The 17596-nt window shown below is 41.2% G+C and overlaps 2 protein-coding genes across 3 annotated transcripts in view; both read left to right on the plus strand.

Moving 5' to 3' along the window:
• Nucleotides 1-479: 479 nt before the first annotated feature.
• Nucleotides 480-2785, plus strand: LOC143330470 (C-X-C chemokine receptor type 1-like). Of its 2 annotated transcripts, none has more exons than XM_076747095.1 (2): nt 480-560; nt 1009-2785. In XM_076747095.1, the coding sequence occupies exons 1-2, from the start codon at nt 554-556 to the stop codon at nt 2085-2087; spliced, it is 1086 nt and encodes a 361-aa protein (XP_076603210.1). In that variant the 5' UTR covers nt 480-553; the 3' UTR covers nt 2088-2785. The 2 variants fall into 2 exon arrangements, with proteins under 2 accessions (XP_076603210.1, XP_076603211.1); XM_076747096.1 differs by having other exon boundaries at nt 545-560; nt 1036-2661.
• Nucleotides 2786-4961: 2176 nt separating this feature from the next.
• spegb (striated muscle enriched protein kinase b) overlaps nt 4962-17596 on the plus strand; it is a 33904-nt gene continuing 21269 nt past the window's right edge. Inside the window, exons 1-6 of the mRNA XM_076746817.1 lie at nt 4962-5379; nt 14897-14983; nt 15207-15273; nt 15401-16953; nt 17089-17232; nt 17343-17525. Of these exons, the coding sequence (XP_076602932.1) occupies nt 4962-5379; nt 14897-14983; nt 15207-15273; nt 15401-16953; nt 17089-17232; nt 17343-17525 (2452 nt within the window). The remainder of the gene's footprint in view (nt 5380-14896; nt 14984-15206; nt 15274-15400; nt 16954-17088; nt 17233-17342; nt 17526-17596) is intronic.

Here is a 17596-nt window from a genome sequence, read left to right on the forward strand (position 1 = left end):
GATGATTCATCCAGTGTTTATTTTGAATTCATAAATCGTACACGAACGAATGGTTTCTCTTTCAATTTTGCACCCAGTGTGACAGCACATCCCATGACACTGATGATTCAGATAATGTGGCTCGTGTTTGTTTAGGGGGAAGCACTGCGGTTCAGGAATAACCAAACAGTGACTATTGAAAATTGTCTGTTATATCAACAAATCCTTGACTTAAGTAGAAAAGAGTTGCTGGGAGTTTAAAAAATTACAAGGTAAAGGTAATTAAGGTAGAGAGGTAAAGGTAAAATATCTAAGAGCAGCTTGAAATTAGTTTTAAATGTGTTCTACATCTGCAGAAAAATGACCTTAAGCATGACTATATTTTAAAGATGTTGTACATTTGCTTTATGTATGTGAAATTGTGTCTTCCCCTTTGAGTCGGTGAGCAAATCTGTGTGAAGCAAATGGGAAAATGGGCTTCTGGTCAGAGTGATGGGAGGGGTGTAGAGAAATAATAGTTTGTTCCTTGTCTCATTGTGACATACGCAGTGCCTCCCCCAAAGAAGACACCACAATGACTGGTGAGTACTTTCATCCTTTGAATAACAACTTATATAAGAAATAACTGGTATTGATTGATGTTTAATTATGTATTCATGGAAAACAGCTAATTTGCAGCCCTTAATGTTTCTCTTAAATGCATAGGCTCAACTCAACACGCTGAAGGAAATTTTGTGTAAAATTTAAATAAATGTAGGTCATAATCCTCTAAATCCATTTGAATTTTCTTTGAAAACAGTAACAATTATGTTTTATTGATCAGTCATGTTGTTTGATGCTGATTATTCCAGGATATGTTAACAACACTGTTCAGCCCATTAGTTTGTGCTTTGCTGTAGACGTGCAGATGTGCTGTGACAGCCTCTGTATGTGAAGCCTGTTTAGCATTGTCATTAGCCTCATGTTAACAAGTTTCTAACAGTTACATGTATTTTTTATGACTAAAACTCTTTCAATTGCTGTCCTCAGATCCAAACACATCTTCTTTTGTCATAGACTTTGGTGCCATATATGATGAACTCAACTTCACTTACAATGACTCTGAGGCATTCGTCATCAACCCTGAAACGCAACCCTGCAGCCTCTTCAACATCCCAGACGCCGCGATGATTGTCGTCAGTGTCTTTTACATCGTCATCTTTGTGTTGGCCATTCCTGGAAACCTGATCGTAGGGCTGGTGATTGGCCTCAGCAAGCAGTCGCTGCCTCCCTCTGACCTCTACCTCCTCCACCTGGCAGTTGCAGACCTCCTGCTGGCCATCACTCTCCCGTTCTGGGCCACCTCTGTTACAAAGGGTTGGGTGTTTGGAGACGCTATGTGCAAAATTGTCACCATCCTCCAAGAGCTAAGCTTCTACTCCAGCATTCTCTTCCTGACTTGCATTAGCATGGACCGTTACATGGTGATTGTGCGAGCTATGGAGGCACGCAAGGCTAACCGGCAGCTGGTCAGCTGGGGAGTGTGTGCTGCTGTCTGGGCTGTGGGAGCACTTCTGTCTCTGCCAGGACTTTTCAGTTCTTCCTTCACTTCTCAAAACTCTAAACACCTAGTGTGTTCTGAACTGTATGATCCCAGCCACGCTGATGTGTGGCGGCTGGCCACCAGAATCCTTCGCCACACTCTGGGTTTTCTTATCCCCTTGGCCATCATGCTGCCCTGTTATGGAGTGACCATCAAGCGCCTCCTTCACATCCGTGGGGGGTTTCAGCGGCAACGAGCCATGAGAGTGATCGTGTTCGTGGTTGTGGCCTTCCTGCTTTGCTGGACACCATACCACATTGCAGTGATGACAGACACATTTTTCAGGACAAAGATCGTGCCGTACCAGTGCCCAGCAAGGATAGCGGTGGATCGGGCCATGTTTGCCACCCAGAGTCTGGGCCTGCTTCACAGCTGTGTCAACCCGGTGCTGTATGCTTTTGTGGGAGAGAAGTTCAGGAACAGGCTGATGCAGATCATGAGGAAGATTGGCATCGCAGACAGAACATCAGTGAGCCGAACCAGCAGGTCGTCACAGTCGTCAGAAATCACATCCACGTTCATGTGAAACACCAGAGACACTTTGAACTATTCAGAGAAATTGATCCTGTGTATTTACTGCATGATCTCAAGTGCTGGACCACAATGACTAGTGTGGATACTTTTTATTGCAGCTTGTATTTTTTTCAAAACTCAACCAACCAAAATATTTTTCAAAATTTTTGTATTTGGCTAAATTTGTAAATATTTTTTGATGCTTTGTTTTATTTCTTTTCCATCTTATTTAACCTGGTTTCAGTCCAGTGTCTACCAGGTGCGTGTTGCTTAAAAATAACCTGCAAGCATCTTTTGTGGTTTCCCATTTAAATCCCCTCTCTTTCCTCAGACACGTCCACTTCTGAGAAATCTGTGTAAAACTCGTTGGTCAAGTTTCAATTTCAAGTGTGTCTAGATTTCAACACAATAATACTGTGTCACAACATCAAGACAAAACATCCGCTGATGCTGAGATGCAGCTGAAAGTACAGCATACAAATGTGAATGAAAATTTTTTTTCCATGATGCAAAATTTGAAACTAAAAATCATTGCGAATTTTCCTTCAAACTGCAGCAGCAACATGAAACTATCCTGTACATATTGTATAACTGTTATTTTTAAATGTATTCAAATTTTTTAAAGTTTTCTGTATATGTAGCTAAAGGATGTTATTCACATGTCAAACAATTTGCAGTGTGTGTGCAGTTGCAATCATTAAAGTTTTATATAAACATGCTCACTGCTTTGTGTTTTTGATTAATATAACACAATCCACTGAATTAATGTATTAATGTCCATGTTGTGTTGTTGTGGATATTACAACATTGTGAAATCCTTTGACATTAACCCAAAAGCCTACCACTACTACCACTATTACTATTACTATTACTACTACCACTACTACTACTACTACTACTACTACTAATAATAATAATAATAATAATAATAACTTTGCAGTAATGTGAATTTAATCTGGAATATCAATATTTATCATCTCTCTTTCTAAGAATTTTACATTACCAAACAGCTTATCCAGTATTTAGTATCCAGTATTTACTCGTCATAATGACACCAGGTTCTTTTCAGTCTTGCTAAACTAGCATGTATAGGCTAACGTTAGCTTATGATGTCTGACTGGACTTTCTGTTTGTAACACATCCTTTAATCTGCTTATGGCAGTATTTTGATAGCTAGCAGACTGATTTCAAGTGCCTTGCTTTTTCTCACCAGGTAACTATTATTTTGCAACTTTAATCCACTTCATTTGGGTCTTGCATGTTGGACTGAACTTTAGCTTGACACCTACGTGTTGTTACAGCTAGCGTTAGCATATAGCATCAACATGCAAGCAGCGTATGGGGAACATTTGGAACTGTTTTCGAGCTATTACAAGTGACTTTATTAATTTTATTATTCATTTATTTTTGCAGTTGCCTTTGACAATGTTTTTCTTCCTTCACATTTCTCTTTGAATCAAACTGCCCGTGATAGCTTAGATAGCTAACGCTAGCATTAATGCTAATAGATATCATAGAGATAATAGATTCTTTTTTTTTTGCTAGCAGTATATGGTAGTAATAAGCTATTTAGCTGTAAAGCTAACAGTGGCAGTTGCATTTTAAATGCTACCGCAGGTGATTTGACATCTCATTGGTGTTGTTATATTTGAAGCAATGTGCTAGCAGTAGATTTATATCACTTTGCTTCAGCTTGATTGAAATATTTGCATTTATTAAGACACCCACAGTAGGAAAGCATAATGCTAACATAATTTTCATTTTATTGTGTGTGTTTCAGGTGTTTTACTACCGAAGCACCAATTTTCAGTGAAAATCTGTGTACTTCCTGTATGCAGTTGATGACACCGCCTCAGCTTCGATGGTAAGTAAATATCTATTTTAGGGCCATGGCTGCCAACTCACAATGTTAATGCAACGTTTATATTTTCTTTTTCATATTTGACCACCTCAACACAGTTGGGAGGCCAACGTCAGCCTCAACGTTTGACCTACAAATTAAATATCTGTCCCATACAGACCACCCCCCCCTCTGCGCCAAGTGTTGCACCATCTCACATGTTCTACTGACCTCAGGTTGGCTAAAAATGACAAGGGGGCGGGAGCCTCGCAGCGAGTGGGCAGACGGCTCACCGTGCAGCTGTCATTGTAAGGCTTGCTGGGCTGTGACTGTCATTTCCCCCTTCGGACTGACTGGCAAAGGTAGGGGGAGATCATGAGTGGGGTGATTTAGCTCATGGGACAAGAGTGGGGGGGGGGGACACTGTGCAACTTGCTGGACAGGACTTGATGCTTGCACTCAAACAGAAGCCAGGAAGACCAGATCTCAAGGCCGCTGGGAATAAAGAGGAAACGCAGTGACTCCTTGGTCTGCAGAGAAGTCGCGAGAAGCTACGTACTCTTGGGAAATGGTTACAAAAGGCTGAAAAGTCATCAGGATAAGGAGGGGGAAAGCAGGGCCACCACTTCCAGGAGACAAGTCAAGGGAGCTGTTAATGCAACATGATCCAGAGGGTCTTGCCCTAAAAATACCTCTGGGCAGGAGAGTGGCAGCTACCTCTATCTGCTTAATTACCTGGTAATCAACAATTTCTTTTTCTTTTGCAGACAACACAGGACAGTAATTTGAGGAGGATTTGTCCACAGCAGATATGTTTCTAAATATTTTAATTTGGCTTTTCAGGTAAAGGAAAGTTATAGACTATGTTAAGTTCAAAATGTGAGCGCCTTGTTAATGGTAATTTATATGTGAAGCCTGCTCATAGACTCTAATGCCCTCTGGATTTCGGTTTAGAGTTCTGTGAGAGGGCCAAGTCGTTGTTATAGCCATTCAATCCGCATACACAGTTACAGAATCCATTGCAGGATCTACCAGATCAGTTCAACCATGAGAAAAGCTGAGGTGCAAATGACCCTGAAAAAGGGGGCAGATGAAGCAGTGGCACCCCCGAGCCCTATCATCCCCCCAAAGCGGTCCAAAGCGAGCCAAGAGCAAGTTGTCCCGGAACTTCGAGGACCCGGTCATCCCACCCCAACTCCACCTGTTTTTATACGCAAAATGAGGAACGCCGCTGTGGGGACAGGCTGTGACATCCGCCTCAAGGTAACAGTGGCTGGAGACCCCCAGCCCTCCCTGTACTGGTACCACAATGATGACCTCCTCAACATGGAGAACCAGGAGTACGGTGGGCTCTGGATTAGGGACTGCAAACCCAGTGATGCTGGCCTCTACACCTGCATCGCCAACAATCACCTGGGAGAGGCGCGGAGCAGCGCTGTGCTCGCTGTCTTGGATCTGGGTGAAGGTAATACTCACGAACACATACACGATGAGGTTTCAATAATAAAATCATTTGCTGTAGTAACCAATAAAATTACCCAGCATGCCCCTGTCATCCAAAAGGCTCAGCCCCCTGACTACAAAGAACCAACCTGAAAACAGAATGTGAGCTGTCCAACTTCCTGTGCCAGCTGGAACATTAAGTGATAAAGCTGACTAATATCTCAAGCAGCTAAATACAATCATTGTCAGATTTTAGTATTTATTTCAGTCGTTAATGGGCTGATTGGTTTTTGTCATTATCTGGCACTTGGCCATTTAATGCGTATCATCAGCTTTTATGTTTGAAAAAACATTCAGGTGTGAGTCATGCTACAATTAATGAATTCATCTTGTAAATAATCGTGTTTTATTTGTTTGACAAAAATATGTATGCACGTAAAAACACATAATCAAGCATACAGGTGTAAGTTCACACACATGTACACAAGTATGTTGTTTTTAGATTCTCTCTCTCTTGTTCTTTTTCTCTCTTAGTATATTTATGACATCCAGATGTTTCTGTGACATATATCAAAGCTTACAATAAGAGTATACATTACATGCAATCGATTAATTTCCCAAGACACATAAAAGAGAGAGAGAGGTTGTTGTTCATGCTTAATGCTGTGTTTAGTTTCCTACTACTGTTTCCCAAAGCATCTGGAAAGGGGCACAAAGGCAACAAACATGGCAATCAACTGGTGCTGTACAAAGACATCAGTGTCAACAAGAACTATTTTAAATAACTTGTGTCATACGAGGTGTGATAGATTAATTATTATGTGTTGAGTCATCAATTTGGATTGTCACTTTGTCCGTCCATAGAGGATAGAAAGATGAGAGATGGTTTTGTGAAGTGATGGAAGTTTGTGTGGTGACACAAAGGAACCCTTGGATATTTTGCAAGTGCAGACACTCAGTTAAATGATATTTATTTGCAAGTTGTGAGAGTCCATTGGTCCATTATCTAAATGCTTTTTGTGTGTAATGCTCTTAGAGATCCAAATTTGAAAAAGACATGTTTTTTTTATATACAAAGTATTTGTATGTATCACTGCTTGATTAGTATATGGAGAGAAAGTTGATTAGTTTGTTGAAGTCAAGTCAAAGTCAAGTCAAGTTTTATTTATATTACTAAAAATCACAAATCACAGTTTCCTTTACAATCCGTGATGCATGCAGAAACACTGACAATGAATCATTCTTTTGCTTTTGACAAATTCAACCATAGCAAGCTTTTCAGATTGTATTACAGTCAGATTCCTCAATGTCAAGCCAAGGATGCTCAGAAGAAACTCTTCTCTGTTTAAAGACTTGCAGAACCTCTTCTTATGCATCTTGTGATCTCCAGCACTGATCTAAATTCAGCTCACCTGCGTGCTTTGACCACCTCAGCTGCTTTGACAAATGGCATTACCAGCTCCACAAATATGCCCTTCATATATCAGCTCAAGCACTTTGTCATTGTTCTGCAGCGCTCGGCATGAGTGTGCAGTGGAAGCTCATTCTTCAATTTAGGACTGCCTTTTCCTGCTGAGAGAGTATATGTAGGCATACATTTGCATGCACAAAGATGTCAAGACTCATCACTGCTGAGTACACTTCAATCGCTTTAACATGAGTAAAGGTCTGGCAAATGATAGCATTCTCTGATGATGCAGAATAAAGGACGAGAAGCTTACATAACTCGCTGATCTCATTGTGCAAGCTTAAATTTGGGTACTAAAAGAATGGTGATGTCTGCAGACTGGACAACATGATGACAAGGATTCTTTTTAGTGTGCGCAGCAAGAAACCACAGTGTATTATATTTCCTTTACTGTATAAATATTGGATGCCTGGACAGAGTCCACATAAAAGATGCACCGTTGAATGTGAGTACTTGAAAATTAACGACAGATCTCTGCCTGCCGGCTTGATGAACAAGATGCTGATAACAAAACATGCTTGAGTCTCCATTTCAGGGTGATTTTTTGGAACAGTAATTGAGCTTCTGAAGCCTCTTGAGCCTACAGTATGAATACAGGGATTGTGCCAGTTTCTTCCGCTGAATCGTCATCAATTGGTTCACTTGTATTTTGTGCTTGACGAAACTTTATTTGATCCTTGACCCGCAACTTCATGTATTTATTGGCAGAATTAAGATGCTGTTTTCAGTTTTCATTCTCGCCTCAAGCATGTATGACATGCACCTCATGGGCCACAGTATTTGCAAGTAGATTTCATCATGAAACTTTCACCACACCGTTGTCATACAGTGCGATAGCAGTAATCGTGCTCGCACAGTTCACATGGGAGTCGGAATATTACAAAATAAAGTGGTTGCATGTACGCAGGCAACACAGCAGTCACCCAAGTTCCCATAGATTCTGTTCCATGGAAGATCAAACTAGCATTGACTCTCAGTGAGGATCATCCAAGGATCCTCTGTTTTGTGTTGTGTTGCTCTCAAAATGATCTTAGAGGACATAGATTGTGTGATATTTATGCAACATAGGTCATGCAGACACCAGAAACAGTGGCGGCTCCTCAGTGTTATCTGCAAATGCATCAACTTCCTTCAAACCTTTAAATAAGATTTGAAAAAGCTCTCGTTCAGAAGTTTTCCTCTGACTCTCCATTTTAACCTTCAGTTTGATTCAGCTCTTGACTGCTTTGCCATGAGCAAAGTCTACAGCTGTCCCATCACTCAGTGACACTACCCGAACCCTTTCTCTCTCTCTCCCTCTTTGAAAATGTCTCTCCGGACCGCCCCCCTCGCCCACCAACTCTCCCTAGTTATTTATACAGTGGAATGTGCCAGGCCTTAGATTTTTGTGATGTTAGCAGACCAGCGTCTCTCCTGTTACATGGGAAGACATCACTGCTAATTTTAGCCGGGCCCTGTTTGACTTTTTTTCCCCTGTACGGATCAGGCAAAGGGTCGCTTTTATATCCAGAACATCCAGTAAACAAGCATGTCTGCCGTAGGCTGTGACGTCATGCATCTTTCACGATCCATACTGTTACTCAGTGACGTCTGAATCCTTTTTTGAGCCCTTCATTCGATTGTGTAGTTAGATGAGCAGAAAGAGTTAAAGACATAATTTAGCGCAAATGAGGAACTGATTTGCATGAGAACAACAGATAAATAAAATGATAACAAATCCTAAATCTTTAAAGCTGCATTACAGCAACAGTGAAGGACTTTTACATGTAAATGAATGCCCGTTACATTCAAGGACATGCTCAACGAGTTCATACAGTGCTGATTAAGCCTGTCACTGCCAGGTAAATCTCTCTGTATTTTGCAGAGTCCCAGAATTTTTTAATCTGGTATTTGGTGGTGATGCTTTACATCAACCAACAGTGATTGGTTTGCCAGCAATTGCAGTGACGGAGTAAGCTGGAGAACTAGGAGCATGGCAGGACCTCATAAGCGTTATAAACAGTGTTGGTGTCGTTACTCGCTGCAGACAAAAGTTCCACGCTGCGGGTTTCATTGATTTTTTGGCCACTTGGGGGCAGCGAAACAAAATGTAAACACAATGCTGAAAGAGAGACGAGACAAGAGGGAGTGTTTGTTTTTGAAGCAGGAAGAAAAATGGAGTGAACAGGTCACATGACACAAAAAGTTTTCTTCCTGCTTCAAACGCAAACACTCTGTCGACTTGTCGCTCTGTCTCTCAGGTTGAAAACAAAGCTGCTCCACTAAGCGCTCCCCCTAGAGGCCTGGAGAACTGCCGCTGTGTTGACTGGATATGCAGCGCTTTTCTTTGTTTTTTGGAGTTTGTGTGTTTTAGACTTTGTTTCGCGTGTTTGTTTGCAGCGAGCTCGCAGTGTAGGTATTTGTTTTGGCGTGCTGCAGCACATTTTTTCATTCGCAGCACGTTGTTGTTGTTGTATTCATTGTGGATTTTGGTATGTGTGTTTGAATGACATTGTTTCTGAAGCTACGGCACGCTTCTCCCGATGGAAGTGTTTTGAGCTGTTGCAGAGCGTTTGGCCTTGTTGGCCACCGTATATTTGACTCATACAAAAATACTATTTAGTACAGCTTTAAGCAGGCATTATTATTATCACTTTTTTGGCTACGTGGGTGGAAACAGTATATAGACACAACACTGAGATAGTATCATCTTTGAGTTGATATGGAAAACTCGTTAGCAGTTTTCTATTTACACATCCAGCAGATACAGAGCAACATTAGCTTTAATTTGGAGTGGTGTCTCTGGTTTCTGGAGATTGACAAGAGAGGTGAGACTGAACCAAACAATAAGCTGCAGGCTGTGAAACCAAAACAATGAGCTAAAAAATGCTAAAAGGCTGCCGAGAGCTTACAAGAGCTGCACAGTTGAGTGATTAATAACAGTTCAGTAACTGGCTGATAGTGATTTTATTTAAAAACCTTTTTAAAGCTTGCACAGTAGTCATACTGTTTGCAGAGACCTAATACTGGGAACTTTAGAAGTCACCATTGAGAGTGACGATGGCCCCTTTCCAGAGTGTTTGCATAGTTTCCTCGTCCCCGTGTTGTCTTCCTCCTGGAACATGAATGTGAGTGAACAGGTGGAGCTGCAGTTACACTGTGGAAATCCCCTACCTCGCCATGTTGCTTCAATAAATAGATCTGACAGTACATCAACAAAGTAATGCTTTTTTTAACAGATAAGAAATCCTGAAGGAGAGTTATGAAAACCCTGTGACTGATTTTAGCTGTTAAACTGCTTGGAGCAGCTGACTGTTTTGCCAGAATCACAGTAACTTTATTTCAAGGTTTACAAGTGATTTCTAGTTCTCATATTCACATTCAGTGGAATATAATAGAAAAGGAGTAACACCTCGTGAAAGATGGAGGACATAGTGATGAGTAAGTGTGGTTGATACACTGAAATCTGTCCCAGGTCTTGAATGATTAAGCCTTTCATAGATCAGCAGCCATCTTGCACAGTGTGTATTGAAAAGTAACTGACATACATCACCATTATGTCTGATAAATAAGGCCGTTTGTCATGTTGCATCATGTCAAACCTGTGCAGTCATCGTATAATCGGTGCTGACAAAGCTACATAGAGAATAATTTTACAGTCACCTCATTTAAAGATGAACAACAGCAAAACATCAGCTCCTCAAAATCCTTTCACTCCAGTTTTCATGTTTTAAATGTGGTATTTTATTTTCATTGCATTTTAGGATCAACAAATCATTGTAACCAGCCTCAAAACCACGTAGAAGAAAAGCTGGACAGACAGACTGCCTCTGCATTCATTGTGTATCACCAGCAGTGTTATTGTAACGTCAAACACATTACTCAGACTCAGACTCACACTAATATTTATACAGTTCCACTGAGAACACATAATTACTCTGCTACAGGTTATTATTCCAGCACATAGCCTGTGCCAAAGCGAGCTGCAGCTAACACTAAAAACGCTGTGATATTTTTGGCACGAGACTGACAGTCATGACAGATTCCTCCTTTGTTAAATTCATGCTGAATTCATCTATGAAAAAGGAAAAAAGACCCACATAAAGTGCAGCTGCCAAGGAAACAAGAAGGCACTCTGCATGACCTGAGATTACATAATCAGCAGACCGTGTAATTAAGCCTTTAGGTATTTACAAATTTTCTGCACAAGATGCGATTGTGGCTGCAACCATTCGATATCTGCTATGAATTACTATTGATGTACCTTCATGTACAACACTGTGAAGCAAGTTAGCGCCTCTTTTAGCGTAGGTTTATTTATACCTATTTACTTCGGTGTGTGAGCAAACTCTCAGCATGTTCACAGTGTTAGTTTGTCCTGTGCACAGTGTGGTGCTACGTGAACCGAAATGTCATTCCTAAGCGTAGCTATTTCTGTGTACTGATTTATACTCAGAGGTGAAATGAAATGTGTAAGCAGTTATGCCTTTTCCTCTCCCTCAGGGGAACCGATTCTTAGATACTGAGTCATTCAAACATGTGATAACCTTTGCAGAACAGTGATTACACCAAATGTGTCAAAAATTTAGCAGCAGCTGAAATTGTCATGTACAATAATACAGTGACAATATTATCAATATTATCTTTTAGGAGTGTAGTTGTGAACACAGCAATTAAATCCATCATATCCCTTGGAAATAGCTTTGTGTAGTCAGTGCAAGCAGCCAGTAACACATTCGCTGTGAGAGCTAACGGCGCTCCAGCAATGCAGAGGAGTGAGGAGGTCCCTTTAGCTGTTGCAGTGATTCTCCCCTTCTCTGCCGACACCACAACATCGGCTCATTACACCAGTTGAAGAATAAGACACAGACACATGGGGAGGAAGGAGAAAATGAAAAATGTCAACCAATGCTGTAGAACACTGATCTCAAGAGGGCTGGATCACTCCCACTGGTTTTTCTGCCTATCGGTGTGCGCTGCCTGTGGGGTGGAACGCAGCGGGGGAAGATGCTTACACTGTCGCTGGCTATTGTGTGGACAGAGGGGCTCCCTCAGAGGGGATGATATGCATTCAACAGACATTTGCACCTGCGGATGGAGGTTCACGCTCTACGCTTTTCACAAACGGATTCTCTCAGATGAAGTGCTCAGACTCTGAGGTTGCAACTTGTTATATAATGGACCAAAGTGCCTTCTTCCCGTTTTTCTTTGCATTTGATTGAGAAGCTTTTACCTGCATGTTAGCAGACTTATATAACAAGTTGGATCTTTTACATCCAAGTCAGATATTACTTGCTGATGCCTTTGTAGAAAATTTCCTGATTTAGGCGTGTAGTAATGGCTCGGAACCCCCAGTGTGTCTCGGGGAATACCCTGCTGCTGAATGTAAGCCAAGAGAAAAAATACCTGTCGAGGACATACCAACAGTGGCCATGAAAAAAATCCAGACCAAAGAAAAAGATCAGGCAAGTGCTATTTCATGTGTTTATGTTCCTCCTATACTGATTCAACTGTTTACTGTATGTAGAACATACAACAGTGTAAAATATTCCACATGAAATGTTGACATTTAATTTAACGTAACTGCTCAACAACTGGCCACACAGTGTTTTCTCTAAGGACAGCATCAGATGCAATGGCCAACGACATCCTTGATCAAAAGGGAAACAAAGTTAGACCAGTGTTATTGTGGAATATAATCGAATCACCACCATAGCTTTGAAATAACATCAATGAATTGCAGAGGACTTTGAGAGTTTCACCAAAATGCTGATATGATGCGATGTTTCTCAGACTGTTGGTTGTGTAAAGTGGTGAGAGTTTCTTATCAGAATCATGAATTATAAGATAAGATAAGATTCTTAGACTGGAAACTTTTCTAGCCCTTAACATTACAATCCGACAAGAATCAAGAAGATGGTTGAAAGACAAAACCTATTTTTATAACCTCTACTCTTATAAACAACACAGAGAGTGTAAAACTGCGACATTGAGACAGTACTCAGTGAAGTATAAATCGTTCTGCACGATGTCTGTTGAGCTGTGTGGTTTTCTGTGGGGCTGCATTGGCAGGCTTATGAGCCACACTTTCCTGGGACTATAGTGCGATATGTGCAGTAATACCCTGTGCACAGTAATTAAGCTGCTGGAGTCTTATTGACCTTTCGCCAAACCCCTCCTCCAAACAGACTCTCCAACCATAGCCTCATAACGGTAACCAGGCACCAGCAGGCCTGTCAAGCTTTGCATCTGTCTACATGTTGATTTCGGTTTGCGTGAGGCGCTAAGAACAGTATATATAGAATTTGAAGGGTGGCGTCTTTTTTAGTTGTCTGTCAAAAACCGAAAACTCGAGAGCAAACATGTGAGGAATGGATGAAACTGTCTTTATCTGCTCTAACATATGCTGCAAATGTTAGCATGTCTGGCTAACTAGCTTACTAGCTCAGTCTGTGAACTAAGATGCAACTCTATCAGAATTTAGAGTTATGATAGCAGCTCGGTCCTGCTCTTTCTTTGTTTTTGGTAAACTCCTGCCAAAATGTCTGTTAGATAACTGTTCCATTTGCCAAACTCATGGCTTCTTCCTCAGTTCTGCAAGTCCTTCTCTCTTGATTCATCCACTGGGGACCATGATTTTTATGGCAGTTCATCCAATAGCTGTTGAGATATCTCACTGCTGTCCCTCGAGCCACACCACCAGCATGGCTAAAGACGAGTGTACTTTTAATTGAATGCTCCTGTGTAATCAGTCTTATTAAGCTTGGCACTTTAATGCAGTATGTGCAGTACTGTCTAAATTTTGGCCTCGGGGATGTTGCAGCAACATATTTTGCTTTTTTAAAAATCTTGAACAATTGGTTGTGGCAATTAATGTATGTATTTTTAATAATTATGATCAATATGCTCTTTTCTGTTTTGTTGCTTTTTAAAAACGTCTCTCTTTTTCATATTGCCTCTCCTCTTTAGTCACTTTTTTTTTTTTTTACCTTAAAGCTATCAAACAATCAGATTTTCTTAATTAGTCAGGACACTGTAGAGACAGACAGAAACTTGTCATGGCTAGTATCAGCGTGACACATGACTAGTTATAAGAACAGCCAACACACTGACAATCTCAAATCCTATGTGATCTCATACGAGATGATTGTGTGCTATTCATGAAAAAAGCTTCAAGTTTTATTTTGAAATCTGCAGTGTCCTCACACAATATTGCAGGAATGTGCTTTTTTATGTAGATTTAATAGCTTTGAGTAAAATCATTAGTTTGACGCACACTCAAAATGTGAACCACTTAGAGAGTTCACTGGTTTTGCTTTTTTACTTAAAAAACTGATTGAGATTGGACATCGAATGAACAAATTTCCTGTCTCTCCACTGAACACATAAGAGCATTTTCAGTGTTTCTCTACCATGTATGAGCAACACCATGCTATTGTTTTCTTTTACTGCAAGGGAAGAACAGATAGCCTGTGTTTTTTATAAGTAATTCCACCTACTGTGAAGCAAACACCTCATGAGAGCTGCTGGGATGCCAATGACTCAATAGTGCTTTCTATTTTGAGTTCCACCAATGACTGTTTTTTCTCTGTTAGAGGAAAATAGTCAAACCTTTCAGATGGTACAGCTGGAACAGTTTTTAGGTTTAAAAGGGATGAAATGGAAAGAAGTTGATTTTCTTCTAAAACACTGAAACGGCTCTATTTAATTTGCTCAGTATTAACTTGCAGATGTTGATGAGATCATTTGAAGGATAAAGACTCAGCACATTTCAGCTTCAGTCAGTTTAGCACATTATTTAGCTTTGCCGTGCTAATGAGACCCTCAGGGTGATAACTTTAAAAGTCAAATGACAGTCATGATCAAACACAGTCCAGTGCAACAAAAACTAAACTTTCAGTTGAGTAAGGTTGATTTAATCTTGGATGAGCAATATTTGACATGCAGATAGAAGTGTCACCTTCAGCATTGCTTTGCACTGGTGCCGAAATATCAAAAATTGTAAACTTTTTTTTTTAATGTCAGTGTTCTCTTTGTGCGTTTATACTAATATTTATACTATTTTTTATTTTTATTTTATTTTTTTTTTCAGATTCCGAAACAACAGAGGATGAAGGCGGAGACCAATTTGAGACCAAAGAAGATGGTGGGGATGTCGAGGACCAGGCTGTGCATACAGGTATCCACCATGTTTCCAGCATGCAATTATTCCTTTAGGATATTTGTATTATTTCTGTTTAACTGATTTCCATCAATGTTACAATATAACTAGAAAAGTTTCAAAGGAGGCTGTCGCTCATCTACAGTTAAAGCTGCATGATTTAATTTGATCTGATGTTTGAAAAATACATTATTAGAGCAGTTTTATATTTTCCCATGTCTCCTCTTTGCATGAGATGCAGTGATGGACAAATGTGCAGAAGATGACAGTAGAACACATGGACATGAGGATCACTCTAACACAACCAGGCAAGAAAGAAACATCTGCTGATTGTACTACTGGGCTCAAATTCTGTGCTTAAACATAACACTCAGTAGACTGACTTAGTATTGACCTGCTGATTCCAACAGCTTTGCTTCAAATCCTCTATTTCAGGAACCAGTCAGAGAATTATTCGAGAGAATCTCCTCCACAAGTCCTCCCACCCCCATCCCCAAGACTCATCAAACGTCCCTCCACCTCTCCAATGCCAAGTCGCTCTGGTTCAACTACACCTCTCAGCTTGCGGAAGAAAATAGTTGTGCCAACTGAGTACCAAGATACAGTGCCTGGGGAGTTTGAAGAAAAGGTTAAGCAGCCAAAATCCGTGTCCCAAAGTAACACACAGGACTCCCGACCACAGACTCCACTGAGCGAGTACTCCCGGAAGGAATTCACTCTCAGACCTTCCCCAAAGCTTACCAGGGCAAGCTCAAAGGTTTTTGAGAAGGTCCGTGGTTTAGAAGAGAGGAGACGAAGCCTTGATATTCCAGAAGGTTCCATCTCGGGAAGGTCCTGGGCAGGGTTCAATCGAGCTGGATCTGTAGATTCGGATGACGGAGGAAGCCGGTTGGGCATCTCGAGAGAAAGTTCAAGGGAAGATCTAAGGGAGGCTTTGAAAGAGGATGCTGCTGAACGGAGATCTATGTTTAGACAAAGAGCTGCTTCGCTGGAGGAGAAACCTCGCTACTCCCAAAAAGTTCAGGACATTGAGAACAAGTTCACTGAGGAGCTACAGCGCATCAAGAAACTCGTTGGTAAGCCTCATCTGAAGAAATCATTTTCAACTGAGCAGCTCACTCTGAAGAGCAAGCAGCGCCAGCCTCTCAGGAAAATTGAGCCTATTCCTCCACAAGTCCTTCAAAAGCTCCAAGAAAGGGAACGTGCCCAGTGGGCAAAGGAACAGAGAGAAAAGGAACTAAGTCAGCAACCAATGCAGCATCAACAGCAAATACCCCAAGACCAGCACAAATCCCAACCCCAAAAGACAGCAAGCACTGCATCAACAACTGTAACAGTCAGTAGATTTGGAGAGGTCGCAGGCACCCCAGAGTCCATGCAGCTATCTGACTTACCAGGACAACGATCAGTGAGAGAATTAAGTCGAGTCAGTCCAGTTACAGAAATCATCCAGAGGTCATCGTCACCAGCGTTATATTATCAGCAAAGAGAAGAGTCGCCAAGCAGAAATGTTGCTGAGATGACATTACGCAAGGTTGAGCGAAGGCCACCCAGTCCGCTTGTACAAAGGGTATCTCGAATGCAAGAACCCCAACATATCCAAGAGTCAATGCAAACATCACAGAGGGACGAGACCTCGGGGAGAAAAACTCCAATAGAACTAGTATTAAGAAAAATTGAAAACAGACCTGAAAGTCCACTGGTACAAAAAAGGGCTGTCATTGTGCAAGATCTTCCTCCTCAACCTCCTGCAAAACCCTCAAGGATGTCACCGGTCACTCCAACGGAGGAGAAAATGGAAGTGGAGCCATCAAAACCCGCCTTAAAGATAAGAATCCCCGCAATTATTGTTGAAGATGAAAAAATGGAAGAGGATGTTCCTGCGAAAACAAGTGAGCCTCAGCAGATTAGTACTAGTGCCAAAGAGGGACAGCAGCAGAAGACCAAAGGAAAGAAACGTCGCTCTCGACCCATGTCTCCAGAGTTAGGTTAGATTTGTTTCCCTTCTTTCATTTAGCTCGTTTTTCAGTTTAAACAACCAATCACTAATTCTTCACCTTATGGGGGTCTTCTTCTAATTTGATCACAATGACTTCAGGCTTTTTTTTGGTTAAACTCTGCAGATTCTTCAGATGATTCTTACGTGTCTGCTGGTGAGGACCCAATGGAGGCGCCTGTGTTTGAGTTTCCCCTCCAGGACACCGTAGCATCTGCTGGCGCAGATGTGCTGCTAAGATGTATCATTGCTGGCACTCCCATTCCTGAAGGTAACGTAATGTACTTTGTGTTTTAACAGCAAGCAACTCAAAAGGTAATTTTAAAATCTATGTTTAAGCGATCAATACACAAACTGCTCTGTTTGTCTTCTTTGTTGAAGTTACATGGACGAAAGACAAGACTGAAATCATCGGCATTGGAAATTACACTGTCAAAGTGGAGGGTGAACGACATAGTCTGCTCATCAAATCAGCTAGAATAAGTGATGGGGGAAAATACTGTGTGACTGCTGTTAATCAGGAGGGCAGAGCGTCCAGCAGTGCCACCCTTATAGTTAAAGCAGGTAAGTTTGACTTTCGGGATGCCAGATGAAACTTAAGTGAGTGTAAACAGTACACATACACCGTTTTTGTG

This window comes from Chaetodon auriga, chromosome 13 (assembly GCF_051107435.1).
Source record: "Chaetodon auriga isolate fChaAug3 chromosome 13, fChaAug3.hap1, whole genome shotgun sequence".
NCBI lineage: Eukaryota > Metazoa > Chordata > Actinopteri > Chaetodontiformes > Chaetodontidae > Chaetodon > Chaetodon auriga.